Source organism: Neofelis nebulosa, chromosome 7, assembly GCF_028018385.1.
Source record: "Neofelis nebulosa isolate mNeoNeb1 chromosome 7, mNeoNeb1.pri, whole genome shotgun sequence".
In the NCBI taxonomy this organism is placed as follows: Eukaryota; Metazoa; Chordata; class Mammalia; order Carnivora; family Felidae; genus Neofelis; species Neofelis nebulosa.
Window position 1 is genome coordinate 37,687,239 of NC_080788.1, and position 20,063 is coordinate 37,707,301.

The 20,063-nt window shown below is 50.0% G+C and overlaps 1 protein-coding gene across 1 annotated transcript in view; it reads left to right on the forward strand.

Moving 5' to 3' along the window:
- The window catches only part of ITGA11 (integrin subunit alpha 11), a 125,990-nt gene that overhangs the window by 17,642 nt on the left and 88,285 nt on the right, over positions 1 to 20,063 (forward strand). Inside the window, exon 2 of the mRNA XM_058737264.1 lies at positions 16,977 to 17,088. Within this exon, the coding sequence (XP_058593247.1) occupies positions 16,977 to 17,088 (112 nt within the window). The remainder of the gene's footprint in view (positions 1 to 16,976; positions 17,089 to 20,063) is intronic.

Below are 20,063 nucleotides of genomic sequence, written 5' to 3' on the forward strand. Positions count from 1 at the left end.
TGACCCATGTATCCTCTTAAGACTTCCATTCAGTCACTTCTAAAGTAAGTGTTTGGCCTCCATGATCCTAAAAGCTCTTTGAGGGCGATGCTCCCATGCATCTGTGAATAGGTCTGGAATTAGAAGCCAACTTTGACTATAAAGGCCACACGTACCATGAGAAAGTTGACAACAGAGACTCTACTTTAGAACAACTTCATCTAGAGGATGGTTGGCCCTTCCTCATCCACAGGTCCGTGAGCAGTTCTAAGCCTCAGGGGCCTCTTAAAAGGCCTTAGTGCCAAACATCTGCCTGATAGGAAACGTAAAGCCCGAATATCCCAGATGAGTGGCTATCCTCGGCTTGCATCCCTCCAGTGACAGAGAGCTCACCACCTCACAAGGCAGGCCTTTGTTTTCCAGCAAAGGCAGGCGGAGTCATGAGCCCTTGACTCTTCTAAAGACCTAAACGTGACAATAGACATTTGTGATAGTTTTGAAACCATGAGGAAGTGATATATACGAAAACCCAAAGGGCTTCTGCATAACCTTCAGGGAACCAACTCACTTCCACTCCCTAATGTCCTCCACCCCCATCAAGCCCAGCCAATAGCATCCAGCTTCGCTTGGGTTCTATTGGGTCTATGTTAAGCTCTATGCAGCCAGAGAACTTTTCAGATGGGTTGCGGGTGTATCCACTGTAGGGCGGGCCCTGCAGGCTTGGAAGGGAAGGGCCCCCCACAATTCCTTTTTTTAGTTTGTATTCAAAGACCAGGGGCAGACAGGCACAGCAATTCTCCGGGTCCTCACTGCGCTGCTTCCTGTCCTCCGAGGGAAAGCTCTGCCACAAATTGCATATCCTAAGCCTTGTCTTGCTCTTACTTTACCCAAACACTCCCCGGACTGGGGCTTAGCCTGGATGCACAGGGCTCTTACTCCACACGCCCATGACAAGCGGGAAATAATCTTAGGAACTCGAAAACCAAAACCAAACTGTCTGAGCTCTTTGAGCTGGTTAGTATGTCAGGAAAGGGAGGAACTCACTGTCCAATTCAGCTTCCTTTGAAAGGGACCGTGGCCGGGATCTGGGTGGGCAGGGCTGCCACGTACAGCTGTAAAGACTGTGCACTGCATAAGTCAAACGACTACGGTGTAAACAGCACTCTTTGCAGTTGTGCAGTGTAGTGCAGTGACTGGGGGGCTCGAGGGGGTAAGATGGGAACAGTGCACGTCGACAGGCTTCATGAAATCCTACACAGGGACTCAGAGCATCCAGTCCAGCATGTGCCTTTTACCGATAAGAAAACAGAGTCAGGGAGAGCAGGAAACCCATCCAAGTTGTAAAACATGTTAAAAAGCTATGCTGGGGTTAGAACCAGGGCTTCTGAAGCCAAATTCAGGACTCTGAAGTTCTCTCCCCCTCGGAGGCTCCGAGTGTAACTCTCCCCTTCTACTCTTTGTCGGCAGGTTAGTGTATGAGACTCTTGGGGGCCTGGTGCTTGTTATTCTTTTTTTTTTTTTTTTTTCCTCCAATCTCTTTTAACAAATGCATTTTGAGTACTTATTGTGTGCGAGGCATTGTTCCAGATGCTGAGGATAAGGTAGGGAGACAGACAGATACAGTCCCTTCCAGTGGAGTGCTGGTAAATGTTTAACAACCCATTCTGGCTCTTGGGATGAGGTGGGTAGATTGTAGCATTTGCCAAATGCCGTGGTGTAAATCCTCCCACTGTGGTCAATTAAAAGCAAGCCACCGCCATGACATCACTGAAAGGGAAGATTGTACACATTCCGGTCTGGTCCCCTTCCTTGTGGAACTTAAACTCCAGGGGGGAGAGGAGACAGTGTCCAAGTGAGCAAATAGCTCTTATAACCAACTGTAATTATCTTTATTTGTCAAAGACATAAGGAAGATGCTTTGAGGGAGGATAATGGTTCTCCAGAGCGTGCTCAGGGAAGAGTTCTCTGAGGCCAGGACATTAAAACTGGAGGTTAAGAAGGAGCCGGCTAAGCAAAGATCTTGGAGAATAATGTTCTAGACAAAAGGAACAGCTAGTCCAAAGGCCCTGAGGTGGGAAGAACTCTGTGGGTTTGAAGATCAGGGAGGGAGTCAGAATGGCTGAAAGTAGAAAGTGGTAAAGATTGTGACACAGGAACAGAGAGATCCTGCAAGGTCTGGTGAGCCCTGGGGAAGGGTCTAGAATCTACCCTAAATGCAATGGGAGGACCCCAGAAGTTTTCAGCAGGAAGGTACCAGGATCATAGGATCTGGCTGCTATGAAGAGCATAGTTTGGAGTTGAGCAAAAGTAGGATTAAGGGACCAATGAGAAGCCTCTTGCAAAGGGGTGCCTGTGTGGCTAATTCGGTTAAGCATCCGACTTCAGCTCAGGTCATGATTTCGTGGCTTGTGATTGCAAGCCCCACGTTGGGCTCTGTGCTGACAGCTCAGAGCCTGGAGACTGTTTCAGATTCTGTGTCTCCCTCGCTCTCTGCTCCTCCACCATTCATGCTCTGTCTCTCTCCTTCAAAAATAAATAAAAATTAAAAATTGTTTTAATCTTAAAAAAAAAAAAAACAAAGAAGCGTCTTGCAGAGGTCCAGGTATAAAAGGATGAAAATGACTTGGCCTGGGTGGTGTCAGAGGAAATAGAGAAGAGGGGACACATTCGAGAGGAACCGAGGGGGTGGAGCTGGCAGGATTTGCCGATGGGAAGTGAAGGAAAATCCTGAGGACTGATGTCCAAGCTTGTGACTCAAGCCATCGGATGGTAGGTGACTCCAGGTCCTGAAACGGGGAATTCTGGGAGAAAGCCTGTTGGGAAGGGAAAACCTAAGGCATCTTTTTGGTCGCATGAAGTGAGATGCCATGAGACATTCAAGTGAAAATGTCTGTGGGCATCTGGGCATTGACCATGGGGCTCAGAGGGCAGGGCTGGGCTGGGCTGGGTGTGATCTGGGGCTCACAGGAGCCTGGGCCAGTTTGGGGTGAGTGGAGAAAGGCCTCAGCCCAAGTCCCACATGCTCAGCCAGGTCCTACAGGTGCATATTTGGGGTCACATCTCTGTCTCCAGTCTTCTAGGCAGCTTGAGGTCAGGGAGAAGGTTAGTTGCTCCAAACTTTGTTGTACTTTAAATGAACTTGCGACACAGAGATTCACAATATTGACACTGGTGTGTTTTTATATCCTTCACGGCAGCCTTTGAGAACTTAAGGAAAGAGGTCCATTTTGATCATTTTCCCTAGCTAGAAAAAGGAAAAAATGATGTCAGGCAGGAAAATACACTGGCTCTCATAAAAACGCGAATCTTATTCCTGAAGGAGGTGATCCCTGTGTTCCCTGAAGGCATGAGATGGCTGTCCAAGGCTGGGAGCAAAAAAAAAAGCAATGTTAATTACAGCAAATTTCAGTTTGCTGTTTGCTCTTTTCAGTTTTTAGGCCTGTTTTCCATGAGCCTGACATCTGCCTAACCAGCACATTGGCAAACTCCCGGTTTCTCAAAAAAATAAATAAAAAGGATAGCCCTCGCTCTCGCCAGCACTGGCTCCTTCTTTCCATCTCTCCTCTCTGGATGCTTATGCAAGTGTCTCTATTTCAGCCCGCAGCTCACCCGCCCCAGTAAGTGTTTGATCTCCCCTGTAGCCTCCCGCACAGCGGGGCCCTCACTACCCGATATGGCTGCCCGGCCCATGTCTGATTGCTTCTGATGTAGAGATTTCTTTGTGATAAGTCATAGGTCAGCAAGCTTTAGGACACTGTGGGAACAGGACAGAGAACAACTGAGCTTTTGGATGAGACAAGGAAGCTGAAGCAGGGGAGAGAGGTAGGCAGGCCAGCGCAGGAGGGCTCCCTGGCCTTTCGCACCCCGCGTGTAGCATGGGGGCAGGGGGGAGCCCGGCTGGGGAGAGCAGAGGGTGAACTGACAGAGGGCAGTGGGCAGAGGTGAGACTGCCCTGACCCCCGTCAGCATAGGTCCTTCTTAGATGATTATCGAGTTAACTTGATAAGCTCATCTATGCTCGTTCATTCATGAGTTTGTTCAGTCAACTTTGCTGAGAGGCTGTTGTGTTCTGGATACTGAGCAGGGCCCAGGGCCGAAGAGGGACAGAAGCCCCCTCGCCTTGGTTATGGTGGCCTCTCTTTTTGGCACCAAATATTGGGTTGGCCTAGGGTCTGCAATGCTCCAACGCAAGTGAAAGCTTCAAAGACAGAGCTATCTCTGGTCCGGGAAGGGGAAGGGCATCCTCTTTGGACACGAGTAGAGGGTCTTATCCAATCCCACCATGGAGAGCTCTCAGCTGCCCTGCCTGCTCTCTCGCAGACACAGCTGACCTGGAGGGGCACTCTAGAGGGTAAAGGGTGTGTCACCTGGGAAGCAGGCAGGATGAGGCCTCAGCGTGAGCACCTAGGCCATGGGCAAGTCAGTCTCGGAGCCTCCATTTCTTTGCCTGTCTAGTGGGGATCAAATCCCTAATCACCTGTTAGGATTCAATGAAATACTAAGGTACCCAGCCTGTTCCTGGCACTTGATAGGTGTTCCAAGAATGACAGTTGAATCCCGTTGGGAGATTCAGGGAAGGAATGGACCAAGAGCACTGCCTTTGGATCCCTGCTCTAACTAAACATGCCCCACCAGCTAGAAGACCTTGGTCACAGCAGGCAACTTCCTGAGCCTCTGTTTCCCCATTGGTGAGACAGGCCCAAGCCCAGCCTTTTGTGTGCATGTGTCTACTTCATGTTTGTTGAGTGCCTGCTGTCTGAAACAGTAGGCACCAAGGACATGCAGGTGCAGGACATGGCCCGCTCCCTGTCCCCTGGCCTCTCCACCCCAGGTGTGGAAGGGAGGGTCAGGAGGCGGGACAGCTGGGAAGGGACATTGGACGAGGTGGGGACCACAGAAGCAAAATGACAGGGCGAGTGGGGCACACACTGGGCCCTGCTCATGGGTGGGTGCAGAAGAGAGGGAAGATGGGAAGAGAAGACACACAGGTGGAGGAGACAGAGAGCAAAGGCAGGTAGGCAAGCGCAGCAGTGTTCCTTCTGTGTAGACAGACGGTGTGTTAGAAGCTGCCTAGGCCTGATGGGATCGTGAATATGAAAGCCTCTGTCCAGTTAAGACCTCTGTACACATACGAAGGCTTTCCAAGATGCGGGGCTCAAGTGGAACCCAGCACTCAGCCAGTGACAATGTCTAGGCCCCCTCACTGTACGCACGAGGAAGCTGTCTGATTCTGATGTGCGCTTTTTCACACATGGAACATCCAGGAGGACATAAAAGAACTTATGGATCTGGGGCTCCTCCTCCCGGGGAAGGTGGACTTGTGGCCACAGCCACCCAGGAGACAGCCACTGGCTCGCCCAGAGTGGCTCACTGCCAGAAGCAGCAGTGAATGTGGGCTGGGGACACGCTGGTTCCCAGATGAGATCATTTCCCTGAGAGATTCCTCCAAGAAACGAGGGGTGTGCTCGTTCCGTGGGCAGGGATGAAGCCTTTCCATGGAAGCCTCCCCACTATGGCCTTGCCCTCCCCTTCTCTACCAGTCTGAGGATAGGGATGGTCCTTCAGATGGATGGGATCCTCTCCTCTTCCTGGACTCCATCAGGAGAAATCACTCCTGCCTGCCATTACCACTCCCTAGCCCGTCCTCTCTTGCTAATCCCTTAGCTACTCGTGCACATGTGTGTGCCAGGCTCCCTCAGCGGGCCTGTCCTGACCTGCACCAGACCAGGGGAGCCAAGGATTGGAGACTCCATCCAGAGCCAGGGTTCCCTCTCGCTTCTTCAACAGAAGGTAGAACAAGGAAGGACGGCTGTTGGTTGGTGATAATAATGTTGGACGAATATGAAGCAGGATGGACTCCATAGCACTTCCTTCCAAGGAAAAGGCAGGGGGATAAGGACCAGTTAGCAGAGAGACATGAAGTCCATCCAGAAGGGCAGTCATTTGGCAAAGAAGCAAGACACCGAGGAGATAACAAAGTGGAGAATAGGGTGGTCTTTCACAAGAGTAAAGACCTGAGTTTGGGGCACCTGGTGGCCCAGTCGGTTAAGCGTCCATCTCTTGATTTTGACTCAGGTCACGATCTCACGATTCGTGGGATCAAGCCCTGCCTCAGACTCGGTGCTGACAGTGCAGAACCTGCTTCTCTCTCCCTCTGTCTCTCTCTGCCCCTCCCCAACTCGTTCTTTTTCTCTCTCAAAGTAAATAAATAAACATATAAAGAAAAGAGAGAGAGAGAGACCAAGTTTGGGCAGGTTTGCTCTAAAGCACCAGAGACCTGGTGGTAAGAAGTGGCTTGGAATCCCCAGACCCGTGCCCACCTGATCATGGCCCCCAGGGCTAGGAGCGGGCCGGTACAGCTGAGCGCTAAGTCATGGAGGGCAGGCAGGAGGGTGTTCAGTTCACTTTCAGAAGTGGCTTGATGCTGAGCGGCATTTGTGTTAGATCCAAGTGCTGGAGGGGAAGGGAGGATGGCCTCAGTCCTGGAAGCCAGACTGGCAGGGACTTACAGGGGCAGTGGCCAGCTGCATGCCCTCTTGGGGTGTCCAGTGCTCATCTGCCTGCTCTCCCCTCCTAAGGGAGGTAGATTTAGAAATGAATCCAGAGGTGAAGGGTCACACAGACTCAGAATGTCCCAACTGTAAAGGTTTTTAGACCACCTGGTCCAGCTTCCTCATTATCTATAAGGAGAAACTGAGGCCCAGAGAAAAGTACCTTGTTCAAGGTTCAGCCAGTCGGTGGCAGAAGCCAGGGGAGGACGCAGGTCTCCTGACACCCACGCAATCCCAGCTCTCAGGAGGTGGGCATTACAGTCCCACGTTCCCTTTTCTGAGTTCTGGTTCTTGGGAGTCCATCCTCTAGCCTTTGACCTTGGCAATGGTCCTCCAGCCATTTCTCCCCACTGAAGGGGTCATTGCTCCCATTGCGAGAAGATCCTAGGGACAGAGAAGCCTCCGTCCTTCCAAGGCCACACAGCCGTGTACTCAAGGGGTTAGGGCACAAAGCCCGGCAGCCACGATTTTGAAGAGAGCTGTGAAGGCAGCCGTGGGGTCCCCTGCCCGCTTGCTCCAGATCTCCTCGCTGAGGTTTTAGTAGCACAGTCCAGCAACGGGACAGGACTGGGATTTCTTGGAGAGGTGACCACATTGCTTGGACCCCCACCAAGGCCACCCGTCTGACAGCTGGGCGTGCCCGGCAGCCACGGCCAGGGAAGCAAGGCCCCAGGGCCTGGTCTCCGGGGTTCAGGCAAGGGGAGGGAACAAGGCCTGCCTACTGCCGAGCACTAAATGACAGTTTCCTTAGTCCTTCCCTTTGGCTCGGGATGCAAACGATGATCATTTTTGCCTGGAGAGTTCCCTTTCTAAATGTGTTTGGCCCCGGCCAACATTAAGATGAGTTTGCATTCCTCCACACTGCCTGGCCTCCAAGTCCAAATTGTTTGCAAAGACTCAAGACAGATGCTCGCGTGCTGACAGCTGGAAGCCGGCTGTGTGTTTGCCCCGGCGAACCTCACTTATGTGTGAGGGGACTGGGCCTTAGATGGCAGAGCACAGAACACTGTCACTTTACAGATGGGGAAACTGAGGCCCAGAGAGGCATGGTGACTCTCCACGGACACACAGCCAAGTTAGTGACGGTGCTGAGATTAGAACCCACATCACACCACCCTGGTCCAACTTCCTCTCAGCTTTGCTTCGGGCTCTGCTGACTTGCTTACGTGTCTGTTGGCCTGCCCACGTGGTTGCAGACTCTGACCACCACAAGTCTTAGCTTATCGCCTTGGTGTCCCCGCTACCCAGCATGGGACCCGAAGCGTCACAGACCCAAGTAGATTTTTACTGAATCAGAGGACTCAAGAGACAGGTCATGCAGAAGGACCAGCGGTGCAGCGCCTGGTGGGCTCAGTCAGTAGAGCGTGCGACTCTTGATGTCAGGGTGGTGAGTTCGAGCACCATCTCGGTGTAGAGGTGACTTAAAAACAAAATCTTTAAAAATAGAAGGGAAGGAAGGAAGGAAGGAAGGAAGGAAGGAAGGAAGGAAGGAAGGAAAAGAGAAAGAAAGAAAGAAAGAAAGAAAGAAAGAAAGAAAGAAAGAAAGAAAAAGAACTGGTGGTGAATAAAGATGGGTGTGAAGAAAAGTTGGTGACCTTACATGAATCCCCACCCGTCTCCTAGCCTTAGTTCGTTCTCTTGTGACAATAAGCATCTTAAACCTGAGCCAGTGCTTCTCAAACTATGTTCCAGGACACGCTAGGGTTCAAAAGAACTGTCTTAGGACTCTCACTGGGGGTGAGGAGGTACTCCTTATCCCCTGCCCCTAACCTAACCTCAACATCTTGTGTCTGCATTTCCTGTGTAGATTGTGTTAAAAAGAAAAAAAAAAAGTTGGGATTCTCTCCAGAAAAATAAAGTTTGGAGACTGATAGACTACTTGATCTCTAAGGTCCTTCATAAAAATAAAACCCAAAGAAGTTACCTTTCCCTGATAACAAAATTGCTACTCCTTTGACCCAAGTGTTCAATTGTCTGGGAGGGAGAGGGTAGTAGTCATAAGCCCGGGCAATTAGGAGGAAAGAAAATGAGGTACAGGAGGGCCCTTGTGCTTTGGAGGCTTTGTGGCCGCACAGATCCTATGTAGAGCCCAGAATCGATGCTCAGGGTCTGTCTGTAGGTCTGCTGCCCCTGTCTGCCATTCTGTGTCCTGACGAGGCACGACAGCACAGCTCTAAGGCTTGATGCATGGCTCAGGTCATGACCTGCTGGCTGGGCCACCCTGTTCCCTGACAGGCGAGGCACAGGTCTCGCCCTGCGTCACCCTGGGGCTTCCTCATGAGCCCTTGAGAAGGCAGCGATCAGGTTCCTACCCCAGAAACCACGAGTCCCCACCGATCCCCAGCCTCCCTCTCCTTGTGTCTTTGTCTAATCACCCTGTGAAACTGTTCCTAATCCTCCCTGACTGTCCGTCCTTTAGGAGCTAGACCAAGTCGGTGATCAATTGCTATAATAATGCCGTGTAACAAATACCCCCTCCCCAAATCTGAGTGACACCCAATAATTATGTAGCTCCCATGTCTGGCATCAGCTGACCTAAACTAAGCCCAACCAAGTGGCTCTGCTGGTCTCCCTGGGCTTGCTCCTGCATCCTGGGGATCGCCAATCTCAGCTGGGTTTGGCTAGGCCAGCTTCGCGCCAAATGCCCTGCACCCTTTTCCTGGAATCGCTGGGCTAGCCTGAGTGAGATACTTCTCACAGGGATGGCAGAGGTGCAAATGAACAAGCAGGAATGAACCGAGTAGCCTAAGACCTCGGCTGGGAACTGACTCACTTTAATTTCTGCCTCCCGTGGCCCAGCCCAAAGTCAAGTGGGAATGCTTGACAGTGTTTGTTGTTTGTTGTTGTTAGGCAGAGCTAAGCTTTCTTTCTTTCTTTGTTTGTTTGTTTCTTTCTTTCTTTCTTTCTTTCTTTCTTTCTTTCTTTCTTTCTGTGATATTTATTTATTTATTTATTTATTTATTTATTTATATCCAAGTTAACATACAGTGTCGTATTGGTTTCAGGAACAGAGCCCAATGATTCACCACTTACACATGACACATATAACACTCATCCCAGCAAGTCCCCTGCTTTTTTTATTATTATTATTTTAATATAATTTATTGTCAAGCTGGCTAACACACCGTGTATACAGTGTGCTCTTGGTTTCGGGGGCAGGTTCCCATGATTCATCGCTTACATACAACACCCAGTGCTCATCCCAACAAGGGCCCTCCTCAATGCCCGTCACCCATTTAGCCCGTCCCCCCCCCAACCTCCCCTCCAGCAACCCTCAGTTTGTTCCCTGGATTTAAGAGTCCCCTGTGGTTTGTCTCAGAGCTAAATTTTCTACTGTAGTTCAGCATATTTTACTGAGCACCTACTGTGTGCCAAAGGGACAGCAACGCAGACGGTGCAAAACAGCCAGGCACTGACATCTCATTTCTGTCTCACTTTGGAATGTGTCATTCTGTCCTCCACAGTGGCAAGAGATCTACTTTACCGTTTCTTTTTGCTTAAGCTAGTTTCAGGGTCTTTTCCTCCCACCCTCTCTATCTGCGATTTGCTTTTAGATGGAAGATTCTTGGGGCCCAAGGAGAACTGGGAAGAGGGAGATGATAGGAGAGAGTCTGGGTAGCATTTCTGCCTCCCTCGCCCCCATCCCAGCATACATCGTACAAGGAAAATGAAGGCGTTTGCTTACACAAGTGCATCTGTAACGCAGCGTGGGGCCCAGGGAGTGACCTGAGGCCTGGGTCCCTGCAGACAGAGGGCTGCTGAGCAGAGCTATGTGCAGACCTTCAAGGACTCTGGCTGCTTCCTTCTGGCCCACCTGGTCCCTGTGGTCAGGGATTCACCAATCGGTTCTCTAGCGAGCAGGATCTAAGGGTGTGGGACCTGGGACTCGTGAGTTTTTAAGGAGCAGGGAGTGGGAGGTCAAACCTGGGTGAGGAATTCAGGTGATGGAAGGGGATGGGGCTGACAGAGAGAGAAGGCTGGATGGAGGCAGGAGGCATGGGGTAGGACTGATGAGGCCTTGGGGTGCATCCCTGCTGTTCCTGGCTGTGTCTCAGTTTCTTCACCTGTAAAATGAGAATGATAATATGCTCACTTCAAAAGGTTATTGTGTGGGGTGCCTGGGTGGCTCAGTTGGTTAAGCATTGGACTTTGGCTGAGGTCACAATCTCGTGGTTCATGAGAACCTGCATTGGGCTCTGTGCTGACAACTCAGAGCCTGGAGCCTGCTTCAGATTCTGTGTCTCCCTCTCTTTATGCCCCTCCCCTGCTTATGCTGTCTGTCTCTCTAAAAATAAATAAACTTAGAAAAATTAAAAATTAAAAAAAAAAGGGTTATTGTGATGATTAAATAAATCTGGAACAGTGTTTGGTATGTAGTGAATGCTATGCTTGTTATTATTATAATCTAAGTGGCAGGGGACCATTAGTACCTAAGTCAGAAAGCTAGGAGGTAAACTAAGGCAGGAAGAAGCCCACAGATACAGGTTCTGAGAGCAGATTCTCAGAAGGTGAGAAATCCAGCAGGCAAGTCTCCGTGCATCCTCCGGGCACAGGGTAAAGATAAAAAGCCGCTCCTGGACGTTGCCCTGAATATTGTATACACAGGGAAGAGGGCAAGGTAGATGTGGAAACTACTATTATCCAAGAGGAAGGGCCACAATGTAGCAGAGGAGTCATCAGAGCTGGGCCTTGATGTTTGAGAAAGAAAGAAAGAAAGAAAGAAAGAAAGAAAGAAAGAAAGAAAGAAAGAAAGAAAGAAAGAAAGGAAGGAAGGAAGGAAGGAAGGAAGGAAGGAAGGAAGGAAGGAAGGAAGGAAGGAAGGAAGAAAAGAAAAGGAGAGAGAGAAAGGAAGGAAGGAAGGAAGGAAGGAAGGAAGGAATAAAGAAAGAAAGAAAGAAAGAAAGAAAGGAAGGAAGAAGGAAATGCCTCCTAGGGCAGATGAACAGCGTGGGCAGAGGCACAGAGGCAGCCCAGAGAACGGGGAATCTTGACTCAATTTAATTCAACCAAGATGTATTGAGTGCTTTCCACCTACCAGGCACTGCCACAGTTTGGGTACTGCATTCAGTCTCGTCACCCGCCCTTCGAGGTGGGCATTATTAGTCCCATTTTATAGATGAGTAAACTAACAGCCAGAAAGAAGAAGGAACTGACCCCGGGTCGCCCATTAGTGAATGAATGCTGGAGCCAGGCTTCTAACCAGCCCTCCCTCATCTCAAAAGCCATGCTGTCTCCTTGCCTGGACTCACCCTCAAGGAGTCTGGCAGGAGGGCAGGAGGAGCTAGACAGTCCTGACACCTGTGCCAGGCAGGCTCTTCTCTTCTTCCCTTCACACCAGAAATTCCTGCCTACCGCCTTTGGGCCGCCTCACCAATTTGTATGCATCAACCTTCCAGGCTGAGATCACAGCCCCAGAAGCTTCCTGACTGCCCTAGCCCACCATGGTCCCTGCTTCTCTAAGCATCATGGCAGACTGGTCACAGCCTTGCACTTACTCTCCACGCAGCTCTCCCTAGCTGGTAGGCTCCCCACTCTCTTCCTGTCTTGCTCACCCCTCAGTGCTGTTCGGGGCCAGTCCCGGGCTGGGTGCTGAAGCCAGCAGTGAGTAAACAGACCCTATCTGGCATTCGTGGAGCCGCCATCAACCAAATGATCACACCAGTTCCAATTACTAACTGTGATAATAAAGAAGTCACTTGTACTGGTGAGTACAAGAGGTGATGAGATCATCAGGCAAGACCTGGTATAATCGGGGGTCAGGGAGGCTTCTGGGGATGTGAGGGGATGTGACATTTGTGCTGAGATTTGATGAGGATGAGACGTTCATCAGAGAGGCAGCAAGTGCAAAGGCCCCAGGGCGGGAGGAAGGGGCATCTTAGGGAGCAGAAAGGGGCCCTTGGTAACTGCACGCAGGCAGCCAGAGGAAAACTAGCACAAGTGAGTCTGCAGACATGTGGAGGATTTGGGACCGGGGTGGGCAGTGGGGGGTGAGCCATGAAAAGGGACCAGTGCAGCATGGAAGCCCAGCGGCCGACCTTGAGCTAGAGTGAGGGCTCCCGGTGGAGCTGTTGGCCGACAGGAGCTCTGGATGCATGCTGGCCAGCGTGCCTCAGCATTTGGGACTGGGACTGCCCCACCTGGTAACGGGGCCATGGTGTTCACCTTAGCCTGCAGTGGTACTCGAGCTCAGGGCTGTGATTTCCATCCCTTCTTGGGACTGACTGGTGCTTTTTAAAAATACAGATAAGCTTCTGAAAAAGCTGATGTAACTTTGGCCACAGTCCACAGGAGAGCAGCCCAAGAATTGTGGGTTTCCACCCTCTGTCATCAATAGCAAGGGCAGAAAAGCAGCCAGTCTCCCAGCGTCTCTGCGACTGGCCTGTTGATTCCCATTAAAAACAACTTTGTTTTGTTTTATTGGTATTTGGAGATCATAAATCTCTGAGAAGAGTACATTCCCCACGCGTGAAAGCCATCTGCCATCAGAGGAGCGGGCCAGAGATCTCATTGGGAGCTGAGGTCAGAGCATCCGACTTGCCATCACTTTTAGGAAACCCATTCTCTGGCTTGGTTTGATCAGAAGCAAATGCCCACGCCAGTGAGGACACCACCACTTTGTAACTTAATACCCTGGCCCTGAGGGCTTTTGTCCTCTAGCCTGTAGCTGGCTTCACTAATCCTATCCCCAGGAGGCTGGGGGTGGGGGTGCAGGGGAGACTAGACTGGTCCTAGACAGACCCCCAGGTGAGGGAAGGAGAACAGGGATCCGCCTTCTCTCCATTTCCTTCTCCCAGCAGAATTCCAAAGCAGAGGAGGTGGCCCCGGAGAGCAGAGGGCAGGGAAGACCCCCTTCTCTGAAAAAAATATTCCCTCCTCCCTATTGGGTCCTTGTTATAAAAGCCTGGTCTCCCAGGGGTAATACATCACCCCAGTGCCCTGAGCTATTTGATCATGGACTTGCTCTGATCTCCTCCCAGCTGAGTGATTTAGGGCAAATTATTTAACCTCCTAGAGGTAGGATAATACCTATCTCACAGGGCTGGTGTAAGATCTAACTAATTAATGTAAAGTCGATGGTTAGATACCTAGAATCATGCCTGGAACATCTCAGTGCTCAGGAAATATTCTTTTCTTTCCCCTTTTCCTCATGGAGGGGAGAGGGCATCCCAGCCCAACGTGGCGCCTGGTTCCCAGCCATCCAGTCAGTCGATACCTACGACCAGGCACCAAGGGCTAAGGAGAAGCTGAGGGTACAGCAGTGTTTCGTGCCACTTAGAGAACATAGGAATATTATGGTCTATCAGCCGCATGACGAGAAACAGATAAATATGTAATATGTTTGTGATAAGTGCTGTCAGGAAAAATGGAGAAGGAGGAGGGGGACGGAAAGTGATGGGGTGGCCCGGTGGTGGGTAAGATGGCACTGAGACAGACACCTGGATGACTTGAGGGGTGAGCTGTGCAGCTGACCGGGGAGGAGTGTTCCAGGCAGAGGGAACAGCCAGGGCAAAGGTGCTGAGCAGAGGGCGGTCTGAGGCATCATTAGGACCGACCAGTGGGGAAAGCGTGGCTGGAGCAGATGGATGGAGGAGGGAGGACAGGAAAAGAGCAGAAAGAACAGCATGAGGGGCGGCTGGGTGGTTCAGTCGGTTGGGCATCTGACTTCCGCTCAGGTCATGTTCTCGCCATTCGTGAGTTCAAGCCCCCAATCAGGCTCTGTGCTGACAGCCCGGAGCCTGGAGCTGCTTCAGATTCTGTGTCTCCCTCTCTCTCTGCCCCTCCCCTGTCCATGCTCTGTCTCTGTCTCAAAAATAAGTAAACATTAAAAAAAAATTATAAAAAGAAAGAACAGCACGGGGGCGGGGAGGGCGTGGTCACACAGGGCCTTGCAGGTAAGGAGTCTGGCTGTGACTGAGTGGGGTGGGAACCCAGTGGAGGGTATGGGGCTGAGGAGTAACAGGATCTGACAGATCTTGGAGGGACCCCCTGGCCATGTTCACACAAGAAGCACTGGTAGTGGGAGGACCTCAAAGACACAATTTATGGCCTCATCTTCCCTGGCCCTCACCCTCCTGTAGGCCTGGAAATGGTGGGAGGGTCCTGACGGCCAGAACGTGCCTTCCCCTTCTTCAGGGTCACCTCCACCTGCTGAGGTCAGATACAGCAAGAGGACCAGGGACACCATGGGGTGTCTCCAGGGGGCGCCAGGGAGCCAGACAAAGTGTTGCACACCATCAGGGATGTGGCCTGTGCCTGTAAATGTGCGTGTGTGTGCACACAAGCATGTGTGTGCGCGTGTATTGCGTGTGCACATGTATATGTGTGTGCATGTGTGTGTGCGTGTGTGTATGTGTGTTCACTCCTGGAACGGATTTGGAGAGAGAGCGAGTTCCTTGTCTGCAAACCCCGCTTCTTCGACCCCTCGCTGCCCACCTCCCAGCCCTGCATAGGTGACACTATCGTCCCTTTCTCTTCCAGGACATGCCCTTACTGGCCAAGAACCAGGGTCCTTGGTTCCTCCCCCTGGGCTCACCTGACCAGGGTCCCCTTTCCTGAGGCTGCCTGCTGCTAACCAGGCTGATAAGTCTGTTCAGAGTCTGGGCCTGGTAAATAAGGCACTAATGAGTTAAGTACGTCTCCCAGCCCCACTCTGAGCCATGACACTAAATTCCTGTGGCAGAGTAGGAATATGAGGACAGCTACATAGCAGCTTGCTGCCACTGTCCTCTCCTGTTTCCATGGCAGGATCCATCCCGCTCATTGATCACACTAGTCTTGCCCACTGAGCACAGACTTGACCTCAGAATCTCTCTTAACACAGTGCTCCAGGCAGCACTAATAACCAATTGACATAGACAAGGGAGATAACATATATCTAATATCCCGACTCCAAGGAGTTCCAGTTTTCCCTCCGGGACTCTAATTCAATGACTCTAATGATGAAACTTTCGGCCACTGCATCCATTCGCAGAGCAAAAAAGAAAGTGTGGAAGAAACCACTTGTCCTTTTACAATAGTTCTTGTTCAAGTAGGTGCCCCTGGGCATCCCCCTCAAATACTCAGCCCAGGGATTCAGTGTCCATGGGCAGGACAGTGGGAAACTCAAGGTACTAGCCTCACATTCAGAGGCCCTGTCCCGCAGGCTACCCTTTGCTACCCACGTCACAGGGCTGTCATAGAGGTCAAATGGGTAACATATATGTAAAAGTTCTTTGAAATACATAAACGTGTATTTCACGCCCTACACATACGTGAAAGGGGGGGGGGAGTGATATTCTATTCTATTCTATTCTATTCTATTCTATTCTATTCTACTGATTGTATTTCACTAATCTGAAAATTTGGGCTGATGGTAGGATGCCACCCCTCAAGGCCCATGGGTCCCAAGTTTGGTGTTCCTACTACTAATGATGGGTAAGGAGGCCAGACCTGCCCTGAAAATGCCTCGTGGAGGGAAGGAGTCAAAGAGCAGGCATCTCAGGTCCTAGTTCTTGCTGCTACCACTGACCCCCTGTGCACCCTTGGACAAGCCTCGTAACCACTTTGGCACTGGATCCCCCTTTGCCAAATGTGGATGATGCTTCTTCATTCTCCCAAGGTCCTGTGAGGGAAAATGGCGGCAGATGTGAAGAGACTCAGGAACCAAGCTGCCATGCAGATGTGAGTTGTTGTTTCTTGTGATTTGGCACAAGAATGCCAAAGGCTCAACACCAAGGCTGTCTGGCAGCTGGAATTGGTTCATTGACACGTGACCTCACGAAACAAGGAAAACCTTAGAGGCCAGGGTGAAAGGGCTACGAGACTGTTTCTCTGCTTTGCGTCAACTGCCCCGGCCGAGCAGTGACCCCCAACTGAAGTCAGGCAGAGCTTTGCAAATCAGTTCAGAAGGTGGTGGTGAGCCAGTAGAGCTGGAGTCGTGGCCACTAGGAACCAAGGCTTGGCGGGGGACAGGTGGGAAGGCAGTTCCTTGACTCTTTAGCAGGCAGAGATGAGAGGGAGGAAGAGAGGGAGGAGCAGGAGGGACAGGAGGAGGAGAAAAGAGAGAACGAAATGGAAGAGGAAACCAGCAGAAGCTAGAAGGAGTGGAGTTGGAGGTAGGGATAGTGGAGGAGGAAAGGAGCTATCTTCTCCCCACCCCTACCATGAGACTGGCATTCTCAGAAGGAGGGTCCAGGTCTTCCCAGTCAGACCTGGTGTACTTGAGAGTAGGTTTTATGCCTCCCCTATCAGATTATGGCTCTTGCAGGGCAGGGGGTGCGCCTCTCCTACCTCTCCTATCAGACTGTGGGCTCCCCAAAGCGGGGACTACATTAACCACCTCATATAGCGGCTCCCCAAGGACAGGGGACCATACTCCTCCCACACCCAAGACCTGCCAGTGGGGACCATCAACCAACTGGGGCCCAGACCTCTTCCTGCCTGACTGTCCTCTTCTCCCCGCCCCAGGGTTCACGGACACCTTCAACATGGACACCAGGAAGCCTCGAATCATCGCTGGCTCCAGGGCCGCCTTCTTCGGTTACACAGTGCAGCAGCATGACATCAGTGGCAATAAGTGGTGAGTGAGGGGCGCCTGGGTGGCTCAGTTGGTTAAGCGTCCAACTCTTGATTTTTGCTCAGGTCATGATCTCACACTTCGTGAGACTGAGCCCCGCATCAGGCTCTGCATTCAGCGGAGATGCTCTCCCTCCCTCTGTCTCTGCCCCTCCTCCATTTGTGCATGCTCTCTCTTTCTTTCTGTCAAAAAGAAAAGAAAAGAAGTGGTGAGTGAGAGCTGTCACCCCACCCAGCCCTGGACCCCCCCCACACACCCAGCCCCTCCATCGGCTGCCCACAGTGGCCCTCATGTGTAGACACCTTCACGTCCAGTGACTTGACTTCTTGTCCTGGCTTCATATCATCTGCCCTTGACTATGAAACCTCGAGCATTCCACATCAGGCCCTCCATCTTCTCATCTGAGAAATGGGAAAGAAAATAGTAGGTGGCACGTTATGTGACAGCACAGGTAGCAGGCATCCAGAACCGATAGTTACCCCTTCCCGTCTGCTCTCAGGGCCTCAGTGTCTCATCAGTGGGGTAGTGCCTCTGATCCTGGCTGCTTGGAGAGGTGTTGGGGAGTGTCTCTGAGGATGGGTGTGTGTGCTCACAAGCTAAACCACAGGCGAAGGTGGGGCAGAAGAAAGCGAGAGCGAGGCAGGGTTGGGGGAGAGGGCCAGGAACCTCCCAAGGATGCCTCTGGGGGCAGGGACAATCAAGAGGGGGGAAGGGTCTGCCTCTGACTTTTAAAAATAACTTTATTGGCTTATATTTTACGTATCATAAAGCACTCTTTTCAAGTGTACAGGTCAATTTTTTTTTTTCCCAAGTCAATGTTTTTTTTTTTTTTTTTTTTAAACAAATTTACTAAGTTATGCAGCCATCGCTATAAATCAGTCTTGGAACGTTTTCAGCACCCCAGTAAGATCTGCCCCACACATGTACTATTAATCGCCATTCTTCTCCCTCTGCCTGGGTTTTAGCTGCCAGAAGGCAAGGCCCTCCTTCCTGAAATGGAAGAGGCTGGGCCTCTCTTGGCCCTCTTAGATACCCTTGACGAGTCAAGGGACCACACGGACAGTGGCGATAAACGTTCTACCCTGCTCTCTTCCCAGTGTTGCCTCTGCCTACCCTCCCCAACCTCTTCTCCTTCCACTTTTTCCACTCCTTGCTTGTAGTCAACACTCTGGCCAAACTGAAGTTTTTCTGTTTTTCCAGTTCTCCCTGTAGACCTTCTTTGCACATGCTATGCCCTCCCTCAGTGATGTCGTCTCCTACCTACCCCCCTCACCTTACCCCACCATGCTGATCTGGCTAATCCTCTCATATTTTTTTTAAAGGAGTATCTTATTGTCTTTCTTTCGAGGTATAACTAGACACAATAAAATGTAGGCATCTCCACTGTACAGCTCAGTGAAATTTTACATATGTATAGGCCCATGTCATCACCTTCCAGAACATGATCCAGAACATTTCCAGCCCCTCAGAAAGCTCCCGTGTGACCCCTGTCACACGGGAGGGGCAGTCAGTGCCCCTCCAAGTAATCCCTATTTTGGCCACTGTCACCAGCTTTGTTTTGCCTGGTTTTGCACTTCATATAGATGGTATCATACTGCAAGTACTCATTTATACCTGACCTGTTTTACTCAACATTATGTCTTTGGGGTTTAATATATCGCGGAATGTATTATACTTCGTGTTCCTTCACTGGTGTAATATTCCACTGCAGAGTGTATTTATTCACTTAATTATTGATGGATATTTGGGTTGTTTCCATTTTTTGGCTAATTTGAGTGGAGATGCTATTAACATTCTCATATATGTCTTGGTGGATGTCTGCTCTCATTTTTATTGGGTGTATGCTCAGGAGGAGAATCGCTGAGTTAAAGGGTAGGTAATGTAGCTTTAGTATGATCTGCCAAGCCCTTTTTTCCAAAATGATTTGCCAATTTCAACTTTTCTTTAGTAATGTAATGGAGTTTCCATCGCTCCATATTTTCACTAACACTTGGTATTATCAGTCTTTTTGATTTTAGCTATTCCGGTGGTATCTTCTTGTGAGTTAAACTTGGGTTACTATAGCGACTAATGACGTTGAGTAATTTTGTGTAAGTGTACTGGCCTTTTGGTATCCCGTTTTGTGAAGTGTCTGATTTGTGACTTTCGCCCATTTGAAAAATTGTGTTGTGTTTCTTTTCCTTATCGTCTTATAGAATTTTAAAAGACATATTCCGCATACAAATCCTTTGTCAGAGAAAAGCATTGCAAAGAACTCCTAGTCTATGATAGGCTTTTTCATTCTCTTAACAGTATCTTTCAAGGAACAGAAGTTCTTAACTTTAATAAAGTTGAACTTGTAAAACTTTCTTATGGTTAGTGTTTCTTGTACATCCTGTTTAAGAAAACTAATAATGCTTCTCTCAATAGTGCTTTCAAGTTTTCAGTGTAAAATTCTTGTGTCTTTTACGACATTAACTCCTAGGTATTTGCTATTTTATGCTAATTAAAGTGGAATGTTATTTCATTTTCTAATCTTTTTTTTGGTAGTATAGGAAAAGACAGTCAGGGTGCCTGGATGGCTCAGTTGGTTGGGTGTCCGACTCTTGATTTTGGCTCATGTTGTGGTCCTGGGATTGTGGGATTGAGCCCCACATCAGCCTCTGCATTGAGTGTGGAGCCTGCTTGGGATTCTCTTTCTCTCTCTCTCTCTTTCTCTCTCTCTCTCTCTCTCTCTCTCTCTCTCTCTCTCTCTCTCTCTCTCTCTTCCTCTGCCCCTTTCCCCTGCTCGCACACACTCTCTCTCTAAAACAAAATGTAAAAAAATAAAAATATGGTTGGTTTTGTATCCTTACGTTATATCCAGCAATATTACAAAATTAACTTATTATTTCTAATAGTTTGATACTATTCTTCTGAATTTCCTGGGTATATAATCAGATCATTTGAAATAATTACAGTTTTATTTCTTGTTTTCCAGTCTTTGTAGCTTTTATTTA